Source organism: Gobio gobio, assembly GCF_949357685.1.
Source record: "Gobio gobio genome assembly, chromosome: 20".
Lineage (NCBI taxonomy): Eukaryota > Metazoa > Chordata > Actinopteri > Cypriniformes > Gobionidae > Gobio > Gobio gobio.
Genome location: NC_137113.1, coordinates 38,283,847 through 38,306,664, shown reverse-complemented (window position 1 = coordinate 38,306,664; position 22,818 = coordinate 38,283,847). Strand labels below are relative to the sequence as shown.

Here is a 22,818-nt window from a genome sequence, read left to right as displayed (position 1 = left end):
TAATGTAGCTTCAAAACATAAAAGCTAGTAAATAATTAAGGGAACAAAAAAAAACCATATTACAAGCAATAAACAATGAGTGTGTGTGTAGCCTGGCTATCTGAACGTTTTCCATTCATCCATTTGATTATTATGATGACATCATAGACCATGGGAGATCTAATAAGCTACATTCACACTAATGTTCAGATCTCTTTTGAATTATAAGATGTCCTGTCTATTTAATCCATTAAATCTTGACATAACTGTCTGTGTTTACATTTATTTCACGTCATAAACGCATTTTGAGATGCATGTGCGATCACACGTCAGTATTTGAAATGCGGCCTTCTGTCAGTGAGTTTAGTATTTTTAAAATATAAGTCCACTGCATTCCAAATGACAAAAACGATGCCTTCGTAGAAAATTTGTGAGGAAAAAACTGGCGGGCGAGCCGGCGCACTGCAAGAGTAACATCAAGCAAAGCGCGAGTTTCTCACACTCACAGCACATATCCTGCAATGAAGCCCACGAATGTCATTGTAATTCACCTCAACCTTTCCGAAATGTATGAAAGATATTCTAACGGAAGGTTCAAGTGGTGTGAGTATGTGTGAGGAATCGGAAGCCCTCCGAATACGGGTGTTTCTACACACAGCGCCATCGCACACCTGCGGTTAAAAACTAAGCTCAGAATTGTTCGAGAGTATTGCTCCGTCCCAATTCGCCTACTTATATTACGTCCTAAAAGTATGTACTCTTTTTGTGAAGAAAAAGTACGTACTTGTGAGTGTGTTGCAGAAGAGTATGCAAGCTTTGGGACATAATATACTTCATCATCTTTAACGGACTCTGTTGCTTAGTTACATGCATTTACGTGCGTCCCGTCACCATTTAAACTGCCCTGTCAATCATTGTCACAGTTCAAATCCTCCACATTCAATTTAATTTCCTACCGTATCGGAGAGAAATGTAGACGCACGTTGATCTGCCATTCGTGGGTCTTTAATGCAGAGACTCCTCTCATGTGTTTGCAAAACGTATCATTACAAAAGTTCACAATGCTACTGCAGGTGAAATATGTGGCTAACATTGAATAAATATCTTTTTGTCAAGTTAAATACTGATAATTGCTCACTCAAACCCCTTTATCTAATCCTCTCTACTTAACCATCAGACTCGCGTAACCGCCATGTTTGTAGTTTTTTTAACACTTTTTTTAATCCGCGTTTGTAGTTCTAATCGAATCCTCGTCCAGCTTGCAATGGGTTGTGGGCAATATCAGCTGTTAGAGTGCACATCGATCTGCACTTCGGATTCTGACCGGAAATAGTAGACCATCCGGGAATCTTTGGAATACTCTTTTCAACTACAATTTGGGACATACTAATTCTTTTTTCGAATACTATTTAGTACGGATAGTATGCGAATTGGGACGCAGCGAAAATCTTTTTGTTTTGTTGCGTAGCGTCAGAGCTGACTGCTTTACTAATCACAGCCTTTGCTGTTAAAAAAAATCATTTCGCAATATTATCGCAAATGCGATTAATCCTTCAGCCCTACTTATAAAGCACATAATGCCTACCCTACCCAATACCTAAACTTGAAAGCTACAAAAACTACCGTACAAACTATTAATATGTAGTAAATTAGGAGTTTATTGAGGCAAAAGTCATAGTTAATAGTGAATATGTGTTCCCCATACTGAAGTGTTGCCTAAAACTCTTTTTGAGAGACACTGATGCATTATCTTTTGATATTGCGATCATTTGATGCAGGTCTGAAGTAGATCTGGGGCCTATACCATGAAGCCGGTTTAGCTGGCTAGCCAGATATGTTTAAGCTTAGTTTGTGCCAATCCTGGGTTTTAGGTACCATTAAAGTGGTTTGGCTTTTAGCCGTGTTCATCTCCATAGTAACTTACTCTCCACGGCTAACCTGCTCCAGGGCAGGTTATGTTCTGGATAAGACATCTCAAACTGAAATTGGACCAATCAGCTGTGAGCAAAGTGACACACCTCTGATGCAATAAAGTCACTCCCTCTGTTTCTACTCCAAATTAAAGGTAACTATAGCAAATGGTTTTTAAAGACTAACGCATCTGGCTTTTAACAATGCTTATTTATAATAATGATACTTTTGAATGATTTAGATATAATTTATGTAATTATACCCTTATTTATTTTAGTTAATCAATCATTAATAGGCACTTAGTTAAAATTAATATTAATAGCCTATATAAAGGTCATACAAATAAGCTTTAAAATCAATAAATAAAGCTATAAAAATGACTACATGTGATCTTAAATGTTCAATTCTCTCTATATATCAACTAAACTAACTTCATAACTTTTACTTGCATTGACGTATAATATATTTCTTTAAGTTATCCTCTTTCATAGACAGCTCTTTTTTTCCTGTCTATTTGTTTAAATTCTTAATATTTTTCTATCATGTAATATTCTGCAGAAGAGAGAAATGAATCTCAGTTTCACTGATCCACAGCATGTGATTGGCTGTTCACTGCTGATGTCACAGCTAAACTCCTAAACTCAGGATCAAAGCCTGAGTTGACAGAGAAAGCTGATGATCAGCATCATGGGACCAACAAAGCCTGAATAGATTGGTTTGGTTTTGTCAACTCAAAACTAATCCTGTAACCCTGAGTTTGTCAAACTACCATCATGGTACAGGCCCCTGATGTTATCCATCTAGACAGACCTGGTGTGATTTTCAATATTATTAAATATTTATTTTTTCTATGTGATGTTTAGATGAAGGTGGACTCGAAATCAGGAGTGCCCAAGCCCAGAAACAACAGTGGCTGCAGTTGGAAAAAAGTGACGTCCGAGGACAAACCGAAGGTTGAAGGAGGTGAGGAGTGCCGCACAGATGAGCAGGCCTTCCTGGTGGCACTGTACATGTACATGAAAGAGAGGAAAACTCCCATTGAGAGGATACCGTACCTGGGCTTCAAACAGAGTAAGTGCAGCTTCTTAACCTCCTCCTCCGTAACAGAGCGCTGAAGATCTCAAGTGATACTTTTGTCATCAACCTCAGAGCCAAATTGAAAAAAATGCGTGTGCCATTTACGGCCACTAGTTCAAGGGGAAATTGATGGCATTTCAAAAAGTCAAGTATGTTCGAAAGTATCTATTCTCTAAAAAAAAAATGGGGAACTTAACCTTATATCATTCCAAACCTGATCTTCTTTCTTTCCGGGAAACCAAGGTGGATGGGGATTTTTACTGTCAAGCTTTCAGATCTCATTTGCTGTTAATGAGGCTAATTTTGTGTCATAGAAGAAAAAAAACAATATGGTTTGGAAAGACATCAGGGTGAGAATATATATATATAAATTCAATTTTTGGGTGAACTATTTCTTTTGAGATTATGTGTCCATCCAGTTCAAACAAAACACCCTGCAGTGTTTGCAGTGGCCCAAAACAGCAAAAAATGTGTAATTTATATTTCAAAGTTGCAAAGTAGGTCAACATAACTTGAAAAAACATCTAAATACAATTATTCCCAGGCAGCTCTGCGGATCGCTTTAATGTAACATATCCAGCTCTGACCTGCAGTACACAGTGTGAATAAACAAGTAGCTTAACACCCAACTCAAATAAAGTATGCAAGCAATCTGTTTCTATTTAAATGCAGACAGCAGAGATTTTATTATTCATAATCTTTCCCCTTGACTTTCAACACTGTTGTCAGTCAAAAAAACATTGCATTTCTGCATAGAAATATGCACAAACCAGCCACATCCAGCCTGAATCTCGATGTCTATATATTCATTTCACTAAATAACAGCTCTATTCCAAAACCTAGTCAGCTGCCTAAAACGCACAATTATGATGACTTCTAAAATACTTAATTTGGCCAGATTCTAAGGCATATGTACTATATTTCACTGATGAAGCAAACCCAGAATGCATTGCGTGTTAGGGCCATATTCACTAACAGCTTGCGCCAACGCAAACCCTCTTTTGGCGTTAAAAACCCTTTCATTTTTCTAAAGACACACAGTGAAAAAATAGCACTAAAAAGGCGTGGACACAGTTATTTTTGCAGCTTACCTTATTGCATAGGAGTTCCCCTTTCAGATGCAAACTTTATGGGAGGAGAGTAGGTGATTTACTAAAGTTTACGCTTGTCAATTTACTGGTGTTTGCGCCATTGTTTACAGCTTAAAACAGACGCTAATTTGCACTGTTCTTGATAGATTGCATTGGTCAATATGGAAATGATCCGGCTGCATCTGTGTTCTTTAATTTGCATTTAAAAAATGTATTTATATGTGTAATTTATATTTCAAAGTTGCAAAGTAGGTCAACATAATAGCGTCAGTAGATCGCATGCAGAACTTTCCACTCCCATTGACGCTTTAGTGATTTTTTTTTGCGATCTCAACCTAATTTGCTCTGTTCAGTAAATCTGTCTCTTAGTATCAATGAATGCAGCAAATATTAATTAAAATATCTCATGCTGATGTACTATGTATGTATTATATATTATCTCTGCTTGAGTATTGCATCATTAGCTTTTGCAACAGGCTAACACCAATATCCGTTGGCATTAAAGGGCTAGTTCACCCAAAAATGAAAATAATGTAATTTATTACTCACCCTCATGCCGTTCCACACCCGTAAGACCTCCGTTCATCTTCGGAACACAAATGAAGATATTTATGTTGAAATCCGAGGGCTCAGTGAGGCCTGCATAGCCAGCAATGACATTTCCTCTCTTTAAGAGCACCTATTATGGCATTTAAAATGTTCCAAATATTGTTTTAGAAGTCCCCAACAACAGTTTTGCATGCATGCAATGACAAAAAAGACTTTAGTTTTCTTATAATATGCATTTATTTTTACCTGTTTTGACAGCGATTCTCAAATGATTCCTTTAGTGATTCACTTTTCAAAACCCCGCCTTTACGTGACGCTAATCTGCGGTGATTGGTCCGATGACCCAGTCAGTTGTGATTGGTATAGTCTGTGCAGATATTTTCGGAAACGGAACGCCCATCAAAGTCTTATTGTGACAGTAATTTGTTAATATGTGTCAGGAGTTATGAATATGAAAACCGCATCGGCACCGTTTGATTGTAATATGAGCCTCAGCTGATCTCATTCATAAAAAAACTCCTCTATTCTCCTCACGAAGACTCGTGACAAATCAACATCCCTCAGGGCTTTTAGTTCAAAAGTGTGCCGATGAGGAGACATATTGATAGATTCTCATATGTCTGTGTCAAATTTCTAAACAGAGGAGTATTTTTTATTCAATACTTCCTCAAAATGCGCAGATGTAGCCTAATCATGAGCGATTGAGTCTCTTATGTGTTGTTTTCAATTCATACTGGCAGCCGGAGGGCGCTCTGTGCACATGTAGTCCATATATGGTACAGACAGACAAAGAAGATACCATGTGCCATAATAGAAGTCCATAATAAAAGCTTCCTGAGATCGCGAAACATGCAAATAGAGACATTTGAAGACTAATAAACACACAATCGCGACAATGTATGGTTTGTCTTCAAGCCACTTAGTCTTCAAATGCTCATCCTTGGGCAGATGAAAAAAGTTTGCTTTTGAGTCGCACTTCAGTACACAGCGTCTCGTCGCCATGATGTTTTCTAGTTTTCACTGGCGTCTTGGAGCGCAATAAGTGGGCGTATCGTATTCAAATAACTTGACAAGTTGACGTCATCTAGTCAGAGAAAAAGCTTCGGTCTTCTAACGATTCTTAAAAATGACTCAGAGTCGACTCTTACTTTTGAAAGAAAATAACTATATATACGGTGCACTGTCATATTTCAAACTTTGCAGGATGTTTTTGTTCACTTAGATCTATGTTACACACTACATGAAAGGTAAATTTCAAAATTCCATGATAGGTGCTCTTTAAGATCCATTAATATGCTAAAAACATATTTAAATCAGTTCATGTGAGTGCAGTGGTTCAATATTAATATTATAAAGCGACGAGAATATTTGTGGTGCGCCAAAAAAAACTGAAATAACGACTTACTGTATATAGTGATGGCAGATTTCGAAACACTGCTTCATGAAGCTTCAGAGCATTATGAATCATCATGTTGAATCACGTGACTTTGGTGCTCCGGGCCACTGATTCGATACGCTGATTCATAACGCTCCAAAGCTTCATGAAGCAGTGTTTTGAAATCGGCCATCCCTATATAAGACGTTATTTAGTTTTTTGGCGCGCAAAAATATTCTCGTCGCTTTATGATATTAATATTGAACCACTGTACTCGCATGAACTGATTTAAATATGTTTTTAGTAAATTAATGGATCTTGAGAGAGGAAATGTCATTGCTGGCTATGCAGGCCTCACTGAGCCATCAGATTTCAACAAAAATATCTTCATTTGTGTTCCGAAGATGAACGGAGGTCTTGTGGAACGGCATGAGGGTGAGGAATAAATGACATTATTTTCATTTTTGGGTGAACTAACCCTTTAACTTCAAGCAGGTAAAAGCACTATTAGTGTGGTTTCATTTCAAATCACCCCATTACATTATATGGAATACATCTGTTGAGATGACTGAAAGCCTATTATTTGAGTTTTATATAGAAGAATCATTCACTGTTATCATGATCAAATAGGGACATATTTGATGTATGTCAAGATGTGGGAGTCTCTGCGAGCGCCCAGAGAGCAGATGAGACGTGCTCTGCCATGTTCTTACTCACATTTCAGATGCTCGTCACTATAAACCTTTTTTTACCCTTGTATAGTGTGACACATACTTTTTGTGGAGGGTGATTCATACTTCTATGAAAGCAGTGAATGAGGCATCAATCGTGTGGCTTAAAAATGTTTGAGACAAATGAAACATTCTATCTGACAAATAATGTGTTTAAGTGTTAATAAATTGATTCGTGTCATCTCAAGCTAAATTAAAGAAATAGTTCACCCCAAAAACTTCTCATTCTTCTGTTAAAGCTGTCTTTAATAAACGCTAGTCAACGCACATACACAGAGCACATGAAATATGGTCAAGAACAAATTAATTGGTTCTCGCACATCAAGCAAGCACTTTTAAGCTTCCGCTTACCATATTTGATGTCTACGGGCCCTATCATACACCTGGCGCAATGTGACGCCAGGTGCTACGCAAGTGTTTTAAGCTAGTTTCAGCCTGACGCAGTTATCATTTTCACGTCCAGCGTCACGTTGTTTAAATATCAAATGCACTCGCGCCCATCTGTTCGCCCATCGGCGTGCTGGTCTGAAAACGAGTGCTATTTTGAGGCAACTGAACAAGGCTGCACCATTGACCAACAAAAGCCTGGTCTAAAGTCAATAGCGCAATATTTTTTGTGTTATTTACAGGGTGCGTTAGTAATATGCGCCTATAGGCGGGTGCACAACACCTGTACACTTTGCTCATTATACACACAGCAGCTCACAAACATGCCAAATATTTAAAAATAAAATGATTACAAGGTAAAAGATTATTGTGTACAAAAAGATAAAAATGCCTACATTTCATAATGGATCGTCATTGCATGTATCTGAATTACCTATTTGTATTAATGACGAATGAAATTGGCTACTTATTTAACCAATCGTGGCAATACACACATGTATTTAAACTGACTCGTCAGGTTGAGGGTGTCTATATTCCGCCATGTAAATAGCGAATAACGCCATGGTGCAAGCATGACTGGCTTTTAAAGGGAATGGGAGATGAGACTCTGATTGGTTTATTGCACGTTACGCCAAAAACACACCTATGATTCATTAAAAGACTACGTATAACCCTTTTAGACCATGCACTGTATGCATCGTTAAACTAGCAAAAGTGGATTCAGACATGCCCCATGTGCTTCAGACCATGCGCTCAGATCATTAAAATATGTGTTGATCAATGCTTATATATGAATAAAAGCCTAATTTGTCTAAAGAGAATTCAATCTCTTTATGAACTGTGCAAGTTTTAGGTGAATAGACTTTTAATCGAGGGAAAGAAGTCTCTCAGGCTTCATTAAAAATATCTTAATTTATGTCTTTTTGGTTTGGAATGACATGAGGATGAGTAAATTATGACAGAATATTCATTTTTGGGCAGGATAACACTTTAATGCATTTTAATAGATGTTGGGAGATAATTATGCCTTCAGAAAGATAACAAGAGTTGACTTTAACATGGTTGATAGTTCTACAGAAAAAAATATGGTAACAGGGTTACAGTATACTGTATAAATCAACTAAAATCTAAAGATATACAAGGAGACATATTAAAGACAAAAATCGCATGTATGAGTTTCTTTCTTCTGCTGAACACAAAATACATTTGACATAATATTGGTAACTAGACTGTTGACGGTAGCCATAGAATTTTTTCCTACTATAGAAGTCAATGGCTACTATAACAGGTCAGTTCTTTGATTACCAACATTCTTTAAAATATCTTCTTTTGTTTTCAACAGAAGACAGAAACTCAACTAACCCTAACTTGAGGGTGAGTAAATGATGACAGAATTTATATTTTTGGGTGAACTATATCTTTCAGATGAACTTCCTCAGTGACAGTGCCCATTTTTTTCCAGCAGAATTTGTACTATTGCTGATGTATCAAAGTGCCAGAGAGCAGCTCTCGGCTGCAAGTTTAATGTCATTCAGTCGACTTAAAAACAACTCGCCCCGTAACGCGACGGGTCTATCAGAAGTAGCTATTGGGAGGAGGCAAAAATCAATATGGCCAGATATAAGGGCAGACAAACACCGCCCTCGCTCTGAAAAATGCAGTGGCTTTGTGTTCACGGCGATTGAATCTTGATTGATTAGTCCCCCAGCAGCAAAGTCTCTCATTAATTTCTGCTGTGCCTTATTCATAAATGTGGCACAGCTCTGCTTCATTAAACTGACACAAATTTATTTAGCTTCATCTTTTTTCATTCTCGCTCACTCTCACTCTCTAAGAGGTCCCTGCTTAGCATTAGCGTTCATATGGTGAAAATTTAACGTTGGGGTATGGATTGTCGACAAGCGTTTCAAGTCATGTTTCAGTTTTTATTTGATGTTTGATTGATTTGAAGAGGGTGTTAATATGGCTGTGCTCGGAATGGAATGCTAGTGTACTTTATACTGCACAGTATGCCCTATATATGCTGTCTACTATTATTTAAAAGTAGGTAGAGAAGCAGTTGGCATTATTATACTATGTTACATTTTTATATGTAGGGTACAACAGGCTAAAGGCACACCTTAAGAAAAAAAAAAAGCTTTTCACTACTACCATAGTGTATTGCAGAAAAATATATATATGTTTGTATTGAACATTTATGCTGAAAATAAATCATAAAAGTAGTTTATTTTGTTTAAAAAAAGTACTGAGACAAATACTTTAGCTAAAATAATGTTTTAATAATGTCTAAGTTAATACTTGTTCAAGGCAATCACTTTTACAAAGGTATTTTCTGTTTATTTTTATAAATATAAAATAATTCATTTCTGTTCAATAAATACTGTCATTAAAATAAAAAAATATACTTTAAAAATACAGAAACTAAATTATTTTAAAAAGTAAAGATTCTGAAAGCACTGAATGAGATCCCATAATAATTTAATATAGATTTACAGTAGTAACGATAAATCATATTTTTAAAATATGATGGTTTTATTATAAATATGGAGATTATCTAAGGTGGACACCCAACTTAACATGTGATATTTACCATCGGAATCTAACCAATGTCATATCAACAAATGGAAGTCAGCCAGCTATTTATTATGCTTTATTTTAATATAAATGTTTTATTATTGTGCCTTTCGCCCATTTTACCCCAAATCCCATACTTTTACATATTCTTCCGTTTACATGGAACAAAACTGTAAATCATTAACAAAAGCTTTGTCTCAAAATATATTCAATTATTGTACCGATTCTTATTTGCTACTTAAATCTACAATAAAAAAATAAAAAATAAAAAAATATTAGATCAAATTAGCACAAAATCAACTTTGCGTTGCTGCCCGTGATCACATCAAGGATCAGACAAATTTCCACGTGTATCATGAAAAGCAAATGTTTTAGAAAGTGCTGCGGCAAGTTTTTGTGCCATCTAGTGGTTTGGAGCAAAATAAAATCAAAGACGTCTTTTGCACCAGGGCACCTTTAGCCCCGTTGTACCCTACTATATAGCAAATCTCAACTGCTTGATTGTTTATATCATTGCAAAGTTATTTCCCAGCTCTAATCTGCTAAATGAGACTATAAGGCATTGCTGCTTTGGAACTGTTTTGTGAAAAGCGCTACAAATAAAATAGACTTGAACTGCCTATTAAACAGTAATGTTAAATAGACGCCACATAACCTCATCATTTGTCAAATGAGATGTATAATTACTTCCAGCCCGATGATGACCGCACTGGAAGCTTATTGCATTGTATTGTGGGATACAGTAGTGCATACCGAATACTGCACATTTTTGCATACCGTAGAACATCCAAGTGTGTGGGAAAATCCTCACACCATGCGCAGTGTACACTGATGATGCCATACTAAGAATAGTGTAGTAGTGTGCCATTCCGAATACGGCCTATGCGAACATTTCCTTCTGCTCTCCTGTGGAACTAATCGTCATCCTTGTTATCCTTCTTACAGTAAACCTTTGGACTATGTTTCAAGCGGCTCAGAAACTGGGAGGATACGAGGTGGTGAGTGTTTACACAATTTGTTTGAAATCCAGTGCCTTTGGCAGCACGCTTTTTCCTTTGGCTCTGAAAGATTCCTAAAAAAACACAACAAGAGTTTAGTTTTTTTCCAGCCTGCCATGTAATGTGTGTTTACTAGACTCTGGCCTGGATGCGGAACTCTCTCAGATCCAAATTTGGCCAGAGCGCTCGCAGTTGTTATAAAATCTACAAGTGGAAAACACGTGTAACCCTTTTGCGGTGGAGGAAATTGGTCGGGGCCTGTTCACTACCCATGTTGAGGCTCTTAAGGGACCATTATTGTGCAACAAGCGAACTGCACAATAAAGGGAATTCGCTTGGCAGCTTATCTGACATCTGCTCTGCTAAAGTATGGTGAAAACATTAAAGTCCCTTCTATGTGACCAGCTATTCAATATTTTCAGTGACTCGTTATTCATTATTTCAGTATTCATTCATCAATGCTGAAGTTATTTAGATTAAGAGCAAACAGGAAGCCGCTTCTCGCTCCTTTGCGCTTTTCATCCCATCTATTGATACCGCTGCCTGCTTTTCGCGAGCGTACATTTTTTTGTCCCCACAGAATTCTTGGCTTTAAATGCAGCTGACATCTGTAATGAAAATCATTGTGCAGGAGGAGTTATGATGTCATTGGAAACATTTAAATTGCACAAAAAGATGAACTGTACTTGACTGTTATAACACCGCAACTGTACTCCATACCCCAAACCTGCCTCGTACACAAAGTCAATGTTAAAACAAACAGCAGTCAAGGGCTATTATGACTGAGGGAGTTTAGAGAAGGCAGCAGAGGCCATTGGGGCGATTCTGTTCTCATGCTGTCAAAACTGCAAACGCTTCATTAAACGCCGTAGGAGACAGCAGATGCCCTACTCAGTGAGTCAGGTTACAGAAGGAAAGTACAGCTCATGGTCAACGATATTTTAATTGAAGCGTTTCTACAATCGAATGGATTGTAGTGATTAGGTCTCCGTGGACATTGGGTCACGCTGTATTCCGGAACACTTATTTGTGTTGCTAGTCACTAGTCTGTGGTGACTACATTGGACTAAATCGCACATGCATTAATTTCCCAGAACGTGATGCATGTGGTTTTCCACAGAATGCATTTTATTGAGAGAGGCAGCCATTAGCCGAGGGAAACAGCCATTAAAAATCTTTTAACCCTCGTACACTGAATGCACTAAAGGTCTCTCATGAATATTAATCGCTGTGTATGTGAATTATGTTAATCCAGTATGTGTTTTCTTTTTTTCCTGTTCAGTTAAGAGTACGCATGCATCAATTTCATTTCTAAAACTCAATCTAATGACCTTGCATGGGACATTGTGTGCTCATATGCATTGAGTGACCCTCTTATTTTCATCACTCGGCGATAAAGAAAGCCCAACATACGTGAATGCATAACTAGAGAAATGCTAATGTCTGTTTATTTCATTTCTGCTCCATGCACACATCTATTACATGAACGTCTTTGTCTCTCGTAATAGACTCTTCCTTCCCGTTGCAGATCACAGCGCGACGACAGTGGAAAAACGTATATGATGAACTGGGCGGCAACCCGGGAAGCACTAGCGCCGCCACGTGCACACGAAGACACTACGAGAGGTAAGTCTTCTCGTTTGCTCATTAGCCAGCTCAGATCGCATTTTCTGTGCCGATTTTTGGGCGGACTGCAGAATTCTGTGGAATTGATTCAGATATGGTAATATGTGTTAAACAATGCTGCGAGTGTTACATTTCTATTGGTAGCTGCAAGAATAATCAGACAAAACCATTAATAAAAAGGGAAGCGGAAGGCAGAGAGGTATGTGTAGCAATTCTGCAAAAAATCTGTGGACTTTTCTGTGAGAGTCTGCTCTTTAGTATGCTTATTCATGATAGGATGTGCCCATTAAAAAGCACACACTGACACTGTTGATTTTATTATTTACACCCCATATTATTAGCAGCACTACATGAAAGCTGTGCCAGCTGAAAGCTCAGCAGATTTCTGCAGATTTGGAACACCCAAATTATCATTTTCATAAGTTGAATCACTTAATGTCCTACTTTAACTTCTTTTTTTTTTCTTTGAAATCTCTGGTTCCCTTGACTTAAAGGGATAGTTCACCCAAAAAAATAAAAATTCTGCCATCATTTACTCACCCTCAAGTTGTTCCAAACCTGTATGAGTTTCTTTGTTCTGCTGAACACAAAATATATTTTGAAGAATGATTGTAACAAAGCAGATAGAGCAACCATTGACTACCATAGTATTTTTTCTCCTTCTAGTCAATGGTTGCTCAATCTGCTTGGTTACAAGCATTCTTCAAAATATCATCTTTTGTGTTCAGCAGAACAAAGAAACTCATACAGGTTTGAAACAACTTGAGGGTGAGTAAATGATGACATAATTCATTTTTGGGTGAACTATCCCTTTAAGGATCCAGAACTTACAATGAGACAGTGACTAACAGATGATTTATTTAACCCTCATCCCTTTCCTCGCCGGCAAAAATGACCCGAAGGCCTAAAATTATACTTTTTTTAAATTATACTTTTTGTTCTATTTTATATTTAATTTCCCTTTAAATTACTAGATTTTATCAATAAATAAATAATAATTTAAGCACATTCTTCACATTCTTTCAACTTAAAACTCACAATTTCATGCATAATCAACGCTATCTCACGACCAATTCGTACATATTTGTACGAGGTGGCTAATTTGTGCGAATTCGTACGACCTCACTCATATGAATTCATACGATTTGTCTAAACCACAGTGACGGGTATAGGTTTAGCGGCGGGGTTTGAGGTTAGTGTACGAAATCATACGAATTGACCAACTCGTACCAATTCGTACGAGTGAGGTCATACAAATTCACCACCTCGCCATACGAATTACCCACCTCGTAAAATACGTACGATTTGCCATGAGATCGGGTTGGCATAACCCTTTTAATTCAGCTCAAAATATCTTATATTGGGTGTCTTTGACGACCTCCTGTGGAAAAAAATTATATAACATGATATTTCATGAATCTTGCCACTAGATGGCCTTACAGCTTTATATGGAGCAAATGAGCTGTTCCACTGTGTCCTAAAGTCATTTCTCTTCCGTATGCATTCAGATAGAGATGTAGATGTTGTAAAAATCGTTATTTGGTAAAGTTTTAGCATATAGTTTTTTCTATGTGTACTGCAGAAGCATTCCATTAATTCCTATGGGGGTCAAGTTGACCCGTGAGGGAAGGATTTGTTACTTTTTTAAATTTAAACGTGTGTGTTTGTATTCGTGGTTCAAGTACAACAAAAATCCTAGGATCTTGGACCACTCTGATGAACACTCAATTTCTTTAAAAAGTTTTGGGTCAAAATCACCTGAGGGAAGGGAAGAGGGTTAAGGCATTGATTTGGTACAATATAACCACAAATCCAACATAATATAATTATATTATGTTGGATTTGTGGTTATATTGTACCAAATCAATGCCTTAGTAAATAAGTAAATTATATTATGTTGGATTTGTGGTTATATTGTTTACACCCCTTTCCTCAGGTGATTTTGACCCAAAACTTTTTAAAGAAATTGAGTGTTCATCGGATTTTATCTACTTTAATATACTGCTGGTAATTACCCAGCAGTATATTACACCAAACTAGTGATGAACTGAAATTATTATTTTTTTTAATGGAAACACTGAAACTGAAATTAAAGTTTTAGCTGTATATAAACATCTAAATTGCACATAAGGCAGTTTTTTATATTCACTTTTTAATTATGTTTCTACTCCAGTTTGATGTTGAAATATAAACATTTAAAAAAGGTTTCCATAAAAACTTGCTTTCATGGGAGATATATGCAAACATACCAACATTAAAAATATAATGAATATGTAATATAGTGCAAATATTTAGCAAAATGCTCCTCTCTTGAGTTATTTTTTTCTAGCAAGCGATCGAGGTGTGGTCATTGAATTGGCTTTCCAAAGATAAATGTAATGTTACATGACATTGTTTACAAGCTGATTTGTGGATGTTTTTCTGCGGTTGAAACACTTATTACATGAGATATGATACATTTCAGTACGTTGTACTGTATCTGTATACTGTAAAAATACGATCGGTTCACGTAAAGCTGCACAATTAATCGCGATCTCTATTCAAACACCAAATTTCGTTTAGTTGTCTATTCACAGTCGCGGGAGAATCGTGATCTCTTTTTTTAAAGTCCTCATGAAATCAAAATTGACCCTATCTACTTTGTTAGCACACATTACAGGTCTTAGGGTGAACAATTCATCCGCGCAAGTTAATACACATAAAAAAATTGTTTGTTGCGGTAATCTTTAATCAAAATTTGAAAAGTTACTTTCGATCTGGAATGGCGTTCCTTCTCAGATTGACGGCTTGGGTTTGAATATCCTTAAGCACTCCCCTCTAACCGTTAGTCTGCTATGAGCGAGAGATGGAGAGGAGGAGCACTGAAGTAAAACCCTGCCCTCTATTCAATATTCCGTTTCACTTGGAAATACGTCACAGCACTGAAGAAAACTCAGTTGCTACTTCCAGTTCACTGGGACTTTAAACAAAAAAGTCAGTCAAAATAAATGTTGTGTTTTTCCATCAAGAGGTGCATACATTTTTGGTCAAGATCTTGTATTGACTGCAAGAGTCCAGCACTCTGTAAAGTCTCCTCCAGCACATCCCAAAGACTTTCAATGAATTTAAGGTCTGGACTCAGAGGTGCCAATTCATGTGTGAAAATGATTCTTCATTCTCCCTCCCAACCATTCTTTCACAATTTGAGCCTGATGAATCTTGACATTGTTATCCTGGAAAATGTCTATGATGTTCTTCCAACCAGTGGCGGGCCCAGAGGGGTCTCTACTTTCATTTCACCTCCTATTGAAAAAAGCATTTATTTTGGCGTGCGGTGGCACGGCACATTGTTCACTTATTAACGTTGAATATTAAGAGAATATTAACGTTAGTTGCAAAACAGATGATTTATAATAAAGGGAGTTGCACATAAGCGCAGAGTTGTTCAAAATCCTGCCGCGCCATTCACATAGTATTCCATTAAACGACACACTGTCTCAAAACATTGTTAATGTATAATGACTTCTAGCCTGGGAGAGTGTGTAGAGACATTTTTCAGTATTTTTTTTTTCTGTGTAAAGTCTGTACTTATGGAAAGATATAATATAAGTTGCCCTTTCTGTTTCCGTTGTGCAGTTCTACACATCACAGTACAGCAAAACACATCAACGCCACTTTTTTTTAAGTGAACTTTTTTGCCTATATTAGATTCACTGATTTGCATTGCCGCCTTGAACATGAGAATGCGATGCGTCTGGTGCGCGGCATATGGACACTATACGCATATGAAAAAATCATAGTAAACACAGTCGGCTATTGGATTCAATGTTGTGCATTTGGTCTTAAAGTGACAGCAGCCTATAGCCGACCTCCTGCCATCTGTCATTAAAGTTAATCAAAGAACAAAAATCACCCACTGATCTTCACTGAATAACTTTTGTAGCTAGTTTTAATATGCATTCATCTATATTTAATTTATACACTGAAGATTATGCAATGCTATTTTACATTTCCGTACCTGAATTACTGTTAGACCCGAAACTTAATTCTTAGCACTGTTCTTACTTTATTGCTGACTGTTCCCTTGTATTCAATAATGTTTTACATTTATATTATTAGGTTTATATTAGTAGTTTTTGCTGTGGAATATCAGTTGGAATCGAGGATTGTGAAATCTCACTGGTATCTACAATTTTGGTGGCTTATTTATTAGAATACAATGTTACATCGGTCAAAACAATGAAAAGAAATAAGTATTACACATAATATTCTTTCACGGTCTATGGACCCCCTAAAGTAGCCTTGGCCACCCCATGTATAAAACTCTAATTCCGCCACTGCTTCCAACATGATTGTTTAAGAAATGAAAAGCTTGGTTAGGGTTAGAAGAACTGTTGCCAAACACATAACATACTATAAATAAATACATTTAAATAGATAAAAAATAGTCATATGGTGATACATGACTGTGTTCATGCTTGTGTTTTTGCACTACTGTTTGAAAAGCTGCATGTTTTGGCATGGATTTGCGCTTCTTCTTGAAGGTTTGGAGCCAGGGGGAGACATTGTTATTGTATTTGCTCTTAAAGCTATTCAGTTTGACCTTTAAGGTTTGTGTGACATGTCTCTTTCTTCCGTCTGGCTCATCGAGGGCTTTAGTGGGGCCCGGGCAGGTGGAGTTGGCAGAGATTGTGTTCCTGGCAGCGTTCCACAGTCAGACTTAGTGCTGAGTCAATAGCCACCAACAATGTATCTGTTCAGTGAATAATAGGCTGCCAAATTTCGATGTTATAACCTTGATCAAACAGTCAGGGATGTGCTGATGTGTCCTCTTGTGCAGCTGCTACCAAGAGTAATTAATTGAATTAATTTGCCCAGTAAATGAAGCCATTCTGTATGTGGTTTTTGTGAGTGAAAGTCCGTCCCGGCCACAGTGATGCACAGCATTATCTGCGGCCGCTCCCCTGGCTCGTCTTCGGTTTCGGGCCTCAGGGCGAGCTACCTATTGTTCGGCTGCAAGCTCTGCTCATTGGAGCCCAACTCGAGTGGCTTTTCATGGGAGTCCTTTTGCAGGGCCGCTGCCAATTGCAGCCCCATCCAAAGATGGGAATGAAAATGTCAGAGTTTTTTTTTCTCTCTTTTTTTATGAGTGACCTCACTTCTTCAAAATAAGCCGAACATGCCTTGATCTTGTCTGTTTTTTATCTTTCTTTCTTTTCTTCCCTCCCTACTCAGGGTAAACTATAAGTTCTTAAAAGATTTCTGTTAAGTACTTCCCCACCCTTTGAAGGGCAGACGACTGAGCTAACTTTGTGTGTAATTACTTAGAAAGAAGGCACTCTATCTACAAGAAAGCTTGTAAAGTCATGAAGATGAAATTTGATCACGCGGTACATGGTTTTAACTCAATACAATCAATGAAAATTAATATTGAAAGGGAAAGCTCACCCAAAAATTCTGTCATTTTCTCAGCCATGTGATTCCAAACTTGTATGACTTTCTTTCCATGGTACAAAATAGGAGAAATTTTGAAAAAGGCACTGGCTGCTCTTTTCCACATAATGAATGCTCTGGTAAATCACAATAAAAGTGTTACAAAATCATATGACGGATGTATGATTGCTGTTAACGAAACTTAAAGCCCTATTATAACGATCTGAGCGCATGGTTTGAAGCACATGGGGCATTTCCGAACGTTTACGTTTAGTTTAACGACGGGAAAAATGGTCGCCGCGCCCAGTGCATGGTCTAAAAGGGTTGTACCTAGTCTCTTAATGAGTCATGGGTGTGTTTTGGGCATAACGTGCAACAAACCAATCAGAGTCAACTTCCATTCCCTTTAAAAAAGCCAGTTGCACTTGCACCATGGCGGATTCACTTTTTATATGGCGGAATATAGACACCCTCAACCTGACGATTCAGTTTAAATACATGTGTCTATTGCCACGATTGGTTAAATAAGTAGCCAATTTCATTCGTCATTACTGCAAATAGGTCATTCTAATACATAAAATGACTATCCATTATGACATGTAGGCATTTTTATCTTTATGTACACAATTATAATCTTTTTATTTTTAATATTTGGCATGTTTGTGTGCTGCTGCGCGTCCCTGTGTGTGTAATAAGCAGAGTGTACGTGTGTTGTGCACCCACTTATAGGCACATATTACGAACGCACCCTTTAAATAACACAACTTTGGACTAGGTTTTTATTGATCAATGGCGCAGTCGTTTTCAGTTGCCTCAAAATAGCAACAAGCCAACAATGCGCCTGAACACACCTCATTTTCAGACCAGACTATTTAAACAACGTGACGCTGGACGTGAAAATGATAACTGCGTTAGGATGAAAACACTTGCGTCACGCCGCAATGCGCCAGGTGTATGATAGGGCAAAAAGTGTAAAGTTATCAATGAATTACAACATCATTTATGCCTATTCCTCAGAAGACTAAATATAGAGCAAATGTTCTGTGGACTACTTTTCTGATGCATTTCTGGCACTTTTATTGTATGAAGAGTACTAGTAGTAGTAGTAGTAGTAGTAGTATGTTCTTCAGAAATGTAGTTTTATGAGTTTGAAACAGCATAAGGGTGAGTAAATAAGGACAGAATTTTCATTTCTGAGTGTTCTCCAACTGCTGCTAATGATATTTACTGTATTATCTGATTAGCTTTTGGCTACTATGTATGTTGTGTGGGAAGAGAATCAAATGCAGATTACAAATTAGGTCATAAAATATGACATCAATAACCTTGAGAGAGACTGCGGCATTCCAGCCCGCCCTCCACCCCCCTCTCCTCTGCCTTTTAATTATATAGGTCAGTGGCACTGATCAATCTGGCCCTGGTTATTTATTTAATCCTCCTCTTCCCAGAGAGAGATCTTTGTTCCAAAAATGTTCTGCTTATGAATGCCTCTCTAGATAACAGCATTCCTTAAACCTTGTCGTGTAACTTTAGTCCCTCTGTCATAGAGGTCCGTTTTGTGATCGTGTGAATTTTTTTTATAAAAAGCTCTACAGATATTTCTCAGTGCACTCAGCTCTGCAGAACTAACCAATTCAGGATGCATGCAGATTTGCATAATGTTTGAATAATATTTGCAGTACCATGTACAAATATTATCTTGCAATATACAAAAAAAACGACTGATAGGTGCATTCATTGCCTCGAAATGGAATGTTAACCTACTAGTTACTGAATACTAAAATGTGAATACATTATGCAACAAAGAACGTTTTAAACAGCAGTATCATGTAGTCACCCAATGGCTATATTGAAAATAAAATCTACTGTTATTATGGAAATTCAATTTTGACAATTTACAGCATTGCAAATGTGGTCAAATTCTATGCATAGAGAAATTGTGCACATTTTGCAATCTCCATTTGGTAGAAATATTAATAGTATGCTAGTATGCTATTTCAAACATAGCCGTTGCATGTGGGATTTCGAGTACAATGCAAGAACCTCACAGTTCTTGATTATTGATTTTTGTATCCCCCCTAGAATTAATGTTTGCTCTAAATTCAACCAAGTCACGCTTCACAGAACTCATCCTTGAACCTCTAGCCAATATGACAGATTTTAATGCAAGTCCTTTAAGTGAAGTTTAATGATCTGGCTTTGAAGGAAGGCTTTTTCCCAGGGAGTATTGCATCAGCTGTTTTGGTCCCCTGAGAGATCGGCGCTTCATTTGAGACTGCAGCTGTAGTAAACAATAGCAGTATTCATTCATTATCCCTCAAATCATTAGCAAATGCACTGCATAATCCAACAATATCTCTACTGCGAGTTCTCTTTAACGATTTGGGTTCTTAAAAATGCCAATCATTGATCCACATCTATTTATGATAAGCCGTTTATCTGTATTCACACCATTTGCCTGTATTTACCAAATGGAAAGAAGCGGTGGTGTGACATTGTGGTTGTGAAAGCTGACAAAACTTAATTAAATCCCTGATTGATCTAATTAGTTTATCATTGCAATTTGCATGTCGATTTACAGGCTCATTTGCCCTGCTAAGATTCCATTGTGTTCTTTCTTTAACAAGACAAGTCCGTTGTCAGCAAAAATATTTCTCAATGAAGATAATACTCTTAGTTACTTTGTTACAAAAATTGCATATTAAAATATGATTTGATTATTCAATACCAGAGGTAAATAGGTCTTAAACAAATGTAAACAGATTTGCACTGGGATCAGACACTGTTTATTATGATGTTAACATTTACAATACTGACAGAAAAAAAGAAAAACACTTGCTCTTTTTGTATTTATTTGTTCATTACTAACTCATTTACTGTTTTCCTGAATAATTACTAATCAGTCGATTATTTAGACAATTAATCGAGTAATTGGATAATATTTTTTGTCGTAATAAAAATAGACCTAAGTGAACAATAGTCTTTAAAATAACTTAAAACGCATATATAATAAGAATGAGGCAATAATAATTGATCGAAATTAAGTATCAAAAGCTTTCATTTGGTTTTATTGAACAACACTTTAATTTAATATACATAATATAAACAGAATCAACTTAAAGGGATAGTTCACCCAAACATGGAAATTTGTAAGAAAAATATCCATATTTAACACTTTATTAAGTAAAAAATCTAACATCCGCCATACTGCCTTGCATATTCTTACGGAGAGCACCTCTCACTGTAAAAAACGCTTGCGTTACGTTCTAGTGATATGTTGTGCCAGTTACGCTTTTTTCGTAAGTTGAATACGTAAAGATATTTTTCTTTATAAAGTGATAAATATGGATATTTTTTTCGTACACAAACCCATTGATTCGCTTCAGAAGGCCTTTATTAACCCCCCAGAGCCATGTGGATTTACAATGAATGGATGCACTTTTTTGGGCTTCAAATTTTGGGTGAACTACCCCTTTAAGTACATTACATATTATAACATATAATTCCTGCAGAGGGCACCAGTGGCCTTGTGATTGTTGTTTTTACACTTTACAGCATCAGCAAACCTTGTTTAATACTTACCAAACAGCGTATAATTCAAATTTCCACCTAATCTTTCATATTTGGCCACTTCTTTACAATAGAAATGCTACAGCCACTGTAATTTCTTGAACAAGAACATGTGGACCAGTGGTGTATTTCCTAACAAAAAAAAGTGGTTTACTATTCGTAAGGAGTATTATTTACTGTGAGCTGAGACGCTGGAAGAAACACGTAACATACACGCATGTAAATAATTGAAGCGTCGCGCTTCACTCTGAAACGCGCAGCACATATATTAATTTAACTGAATCGCAGCATTTGTGATTAGCACTTTGCTATATTATGATTTTTAAATGGTTTTAATCAGTGCTGTCAAAATTAGCGTGTTAACGCATGCGATTAATATTTTCTGTTTAATGCGTTAAAAATATTTACCGCAATTAACGCAGCATCCGTTTTTCTGTCATCCGTGACGCACAGAAAGACGCGTGCCAGTATCGTGCGCACATACAGCACACCAGAATCGACTTCTCTTTCACGCTTGAACAAACAATAACGCACAGAATTATGCCCATTTGGTTGAGTATTCTCATAAGAGCAGTCTTAAATGAGTTAAATAACATCTTAAATGTACTTGAGTTTTGAGAAAATGAGATCAGCGCCACGTCATGTTCGGCAATAGCAGATCTTAAAGTGGCGGCAGCCTAATAGACCTGTTGCTGTGATGTCTGTCATTTGAATAAGGATTCATCTATATTTAATTTATAATTTATGCAGTTAAGAAAGGTGTTTGATAACTTTGTTCAATTTCTGTATATGTCTAACAGGTAGGAAGGCCACAGATAAATATGATAATTAATGTTTTTTTTTTTTTAAATCAATTTCATAGAGACATCAGTAGCAGTATTATTATCAGTGATACTGGCCTTCATTCATAAAAAGATGCCATTACAACAAATATTTAAAATATACTGTCTTTAAATTGTTTCTACATTCATTTGGAGAGTAACTGTCAAATTGTTACAATATAAAAAATATGAAATACTCCTAATTGATTAATGACAGAAAAATGTTCAATGAATTAGTTTTTTTTTATCGATTGACAGCACTAGTTTTAATATATTGTGAAGCTAATAATGCAGTTCATAGATTCTCAGCCGGTTAATCAACACGGGGTAAATTGCAATTGTTTAAGTTGAATCTTAATATGAATATCAATACATTTTAAATGAAGTGTGTTCAATAGCATATTAGTTTTGCTGTTGTATAAGAAGTGATATCAAAATTAATTTCAAGAAAAAAATAATAAAAAGTGCTTTCCAGTACAACAACCATGGTCATGGTCATGGTCATGGCTGGTTAGGACACACACACACACACTCAAAGAAAGATTTTATTGGCAGCTGAAATGTCTCTTAAAGACATTACCAACAACAAAGTTTGGAAAGTCTGCACTGTGTCCCTGAGCCCTATCATAAATTTCTAAAGATTTGCCTTTGCTTGTCCTATACTGCTGCACGTAGAGTATTTATAATGTGGATTTTAAAAGCTTTTTTTAAGGCTTT

The 22,818-nt window shown here is 36.7% G+C and overlaps 1 protein-coding gene across 1 annotated transcript in view; it reads left to right on the top strand.

Annotated features, from left to right (window-relative positions):
* Nucleotides 1–22,818, top strand: part of arid5b (AT-rich interaction domain 5B) — a 179,653-nt gene that overhangs the window by 126,378 nt on the left and 30,457 nt on the right. Inside the window, exons 6-8 of the mRNA XM_079801320.1 lie at nt 2,754–2,961; nt 10,620–10,672; nt 12,201–12,298. Of these exons, the coding sequence (XP_079657446.1) occupies nt 2,754–2,961; nt 10,620–10,672; nt 12,201–12,298 (359 nt within the window). The remainder of the gene's footprint in view (nt 1–2,753; nt 2,962–10,619; nt 10,673–12,200; nt 12,299–22,818) is intronic.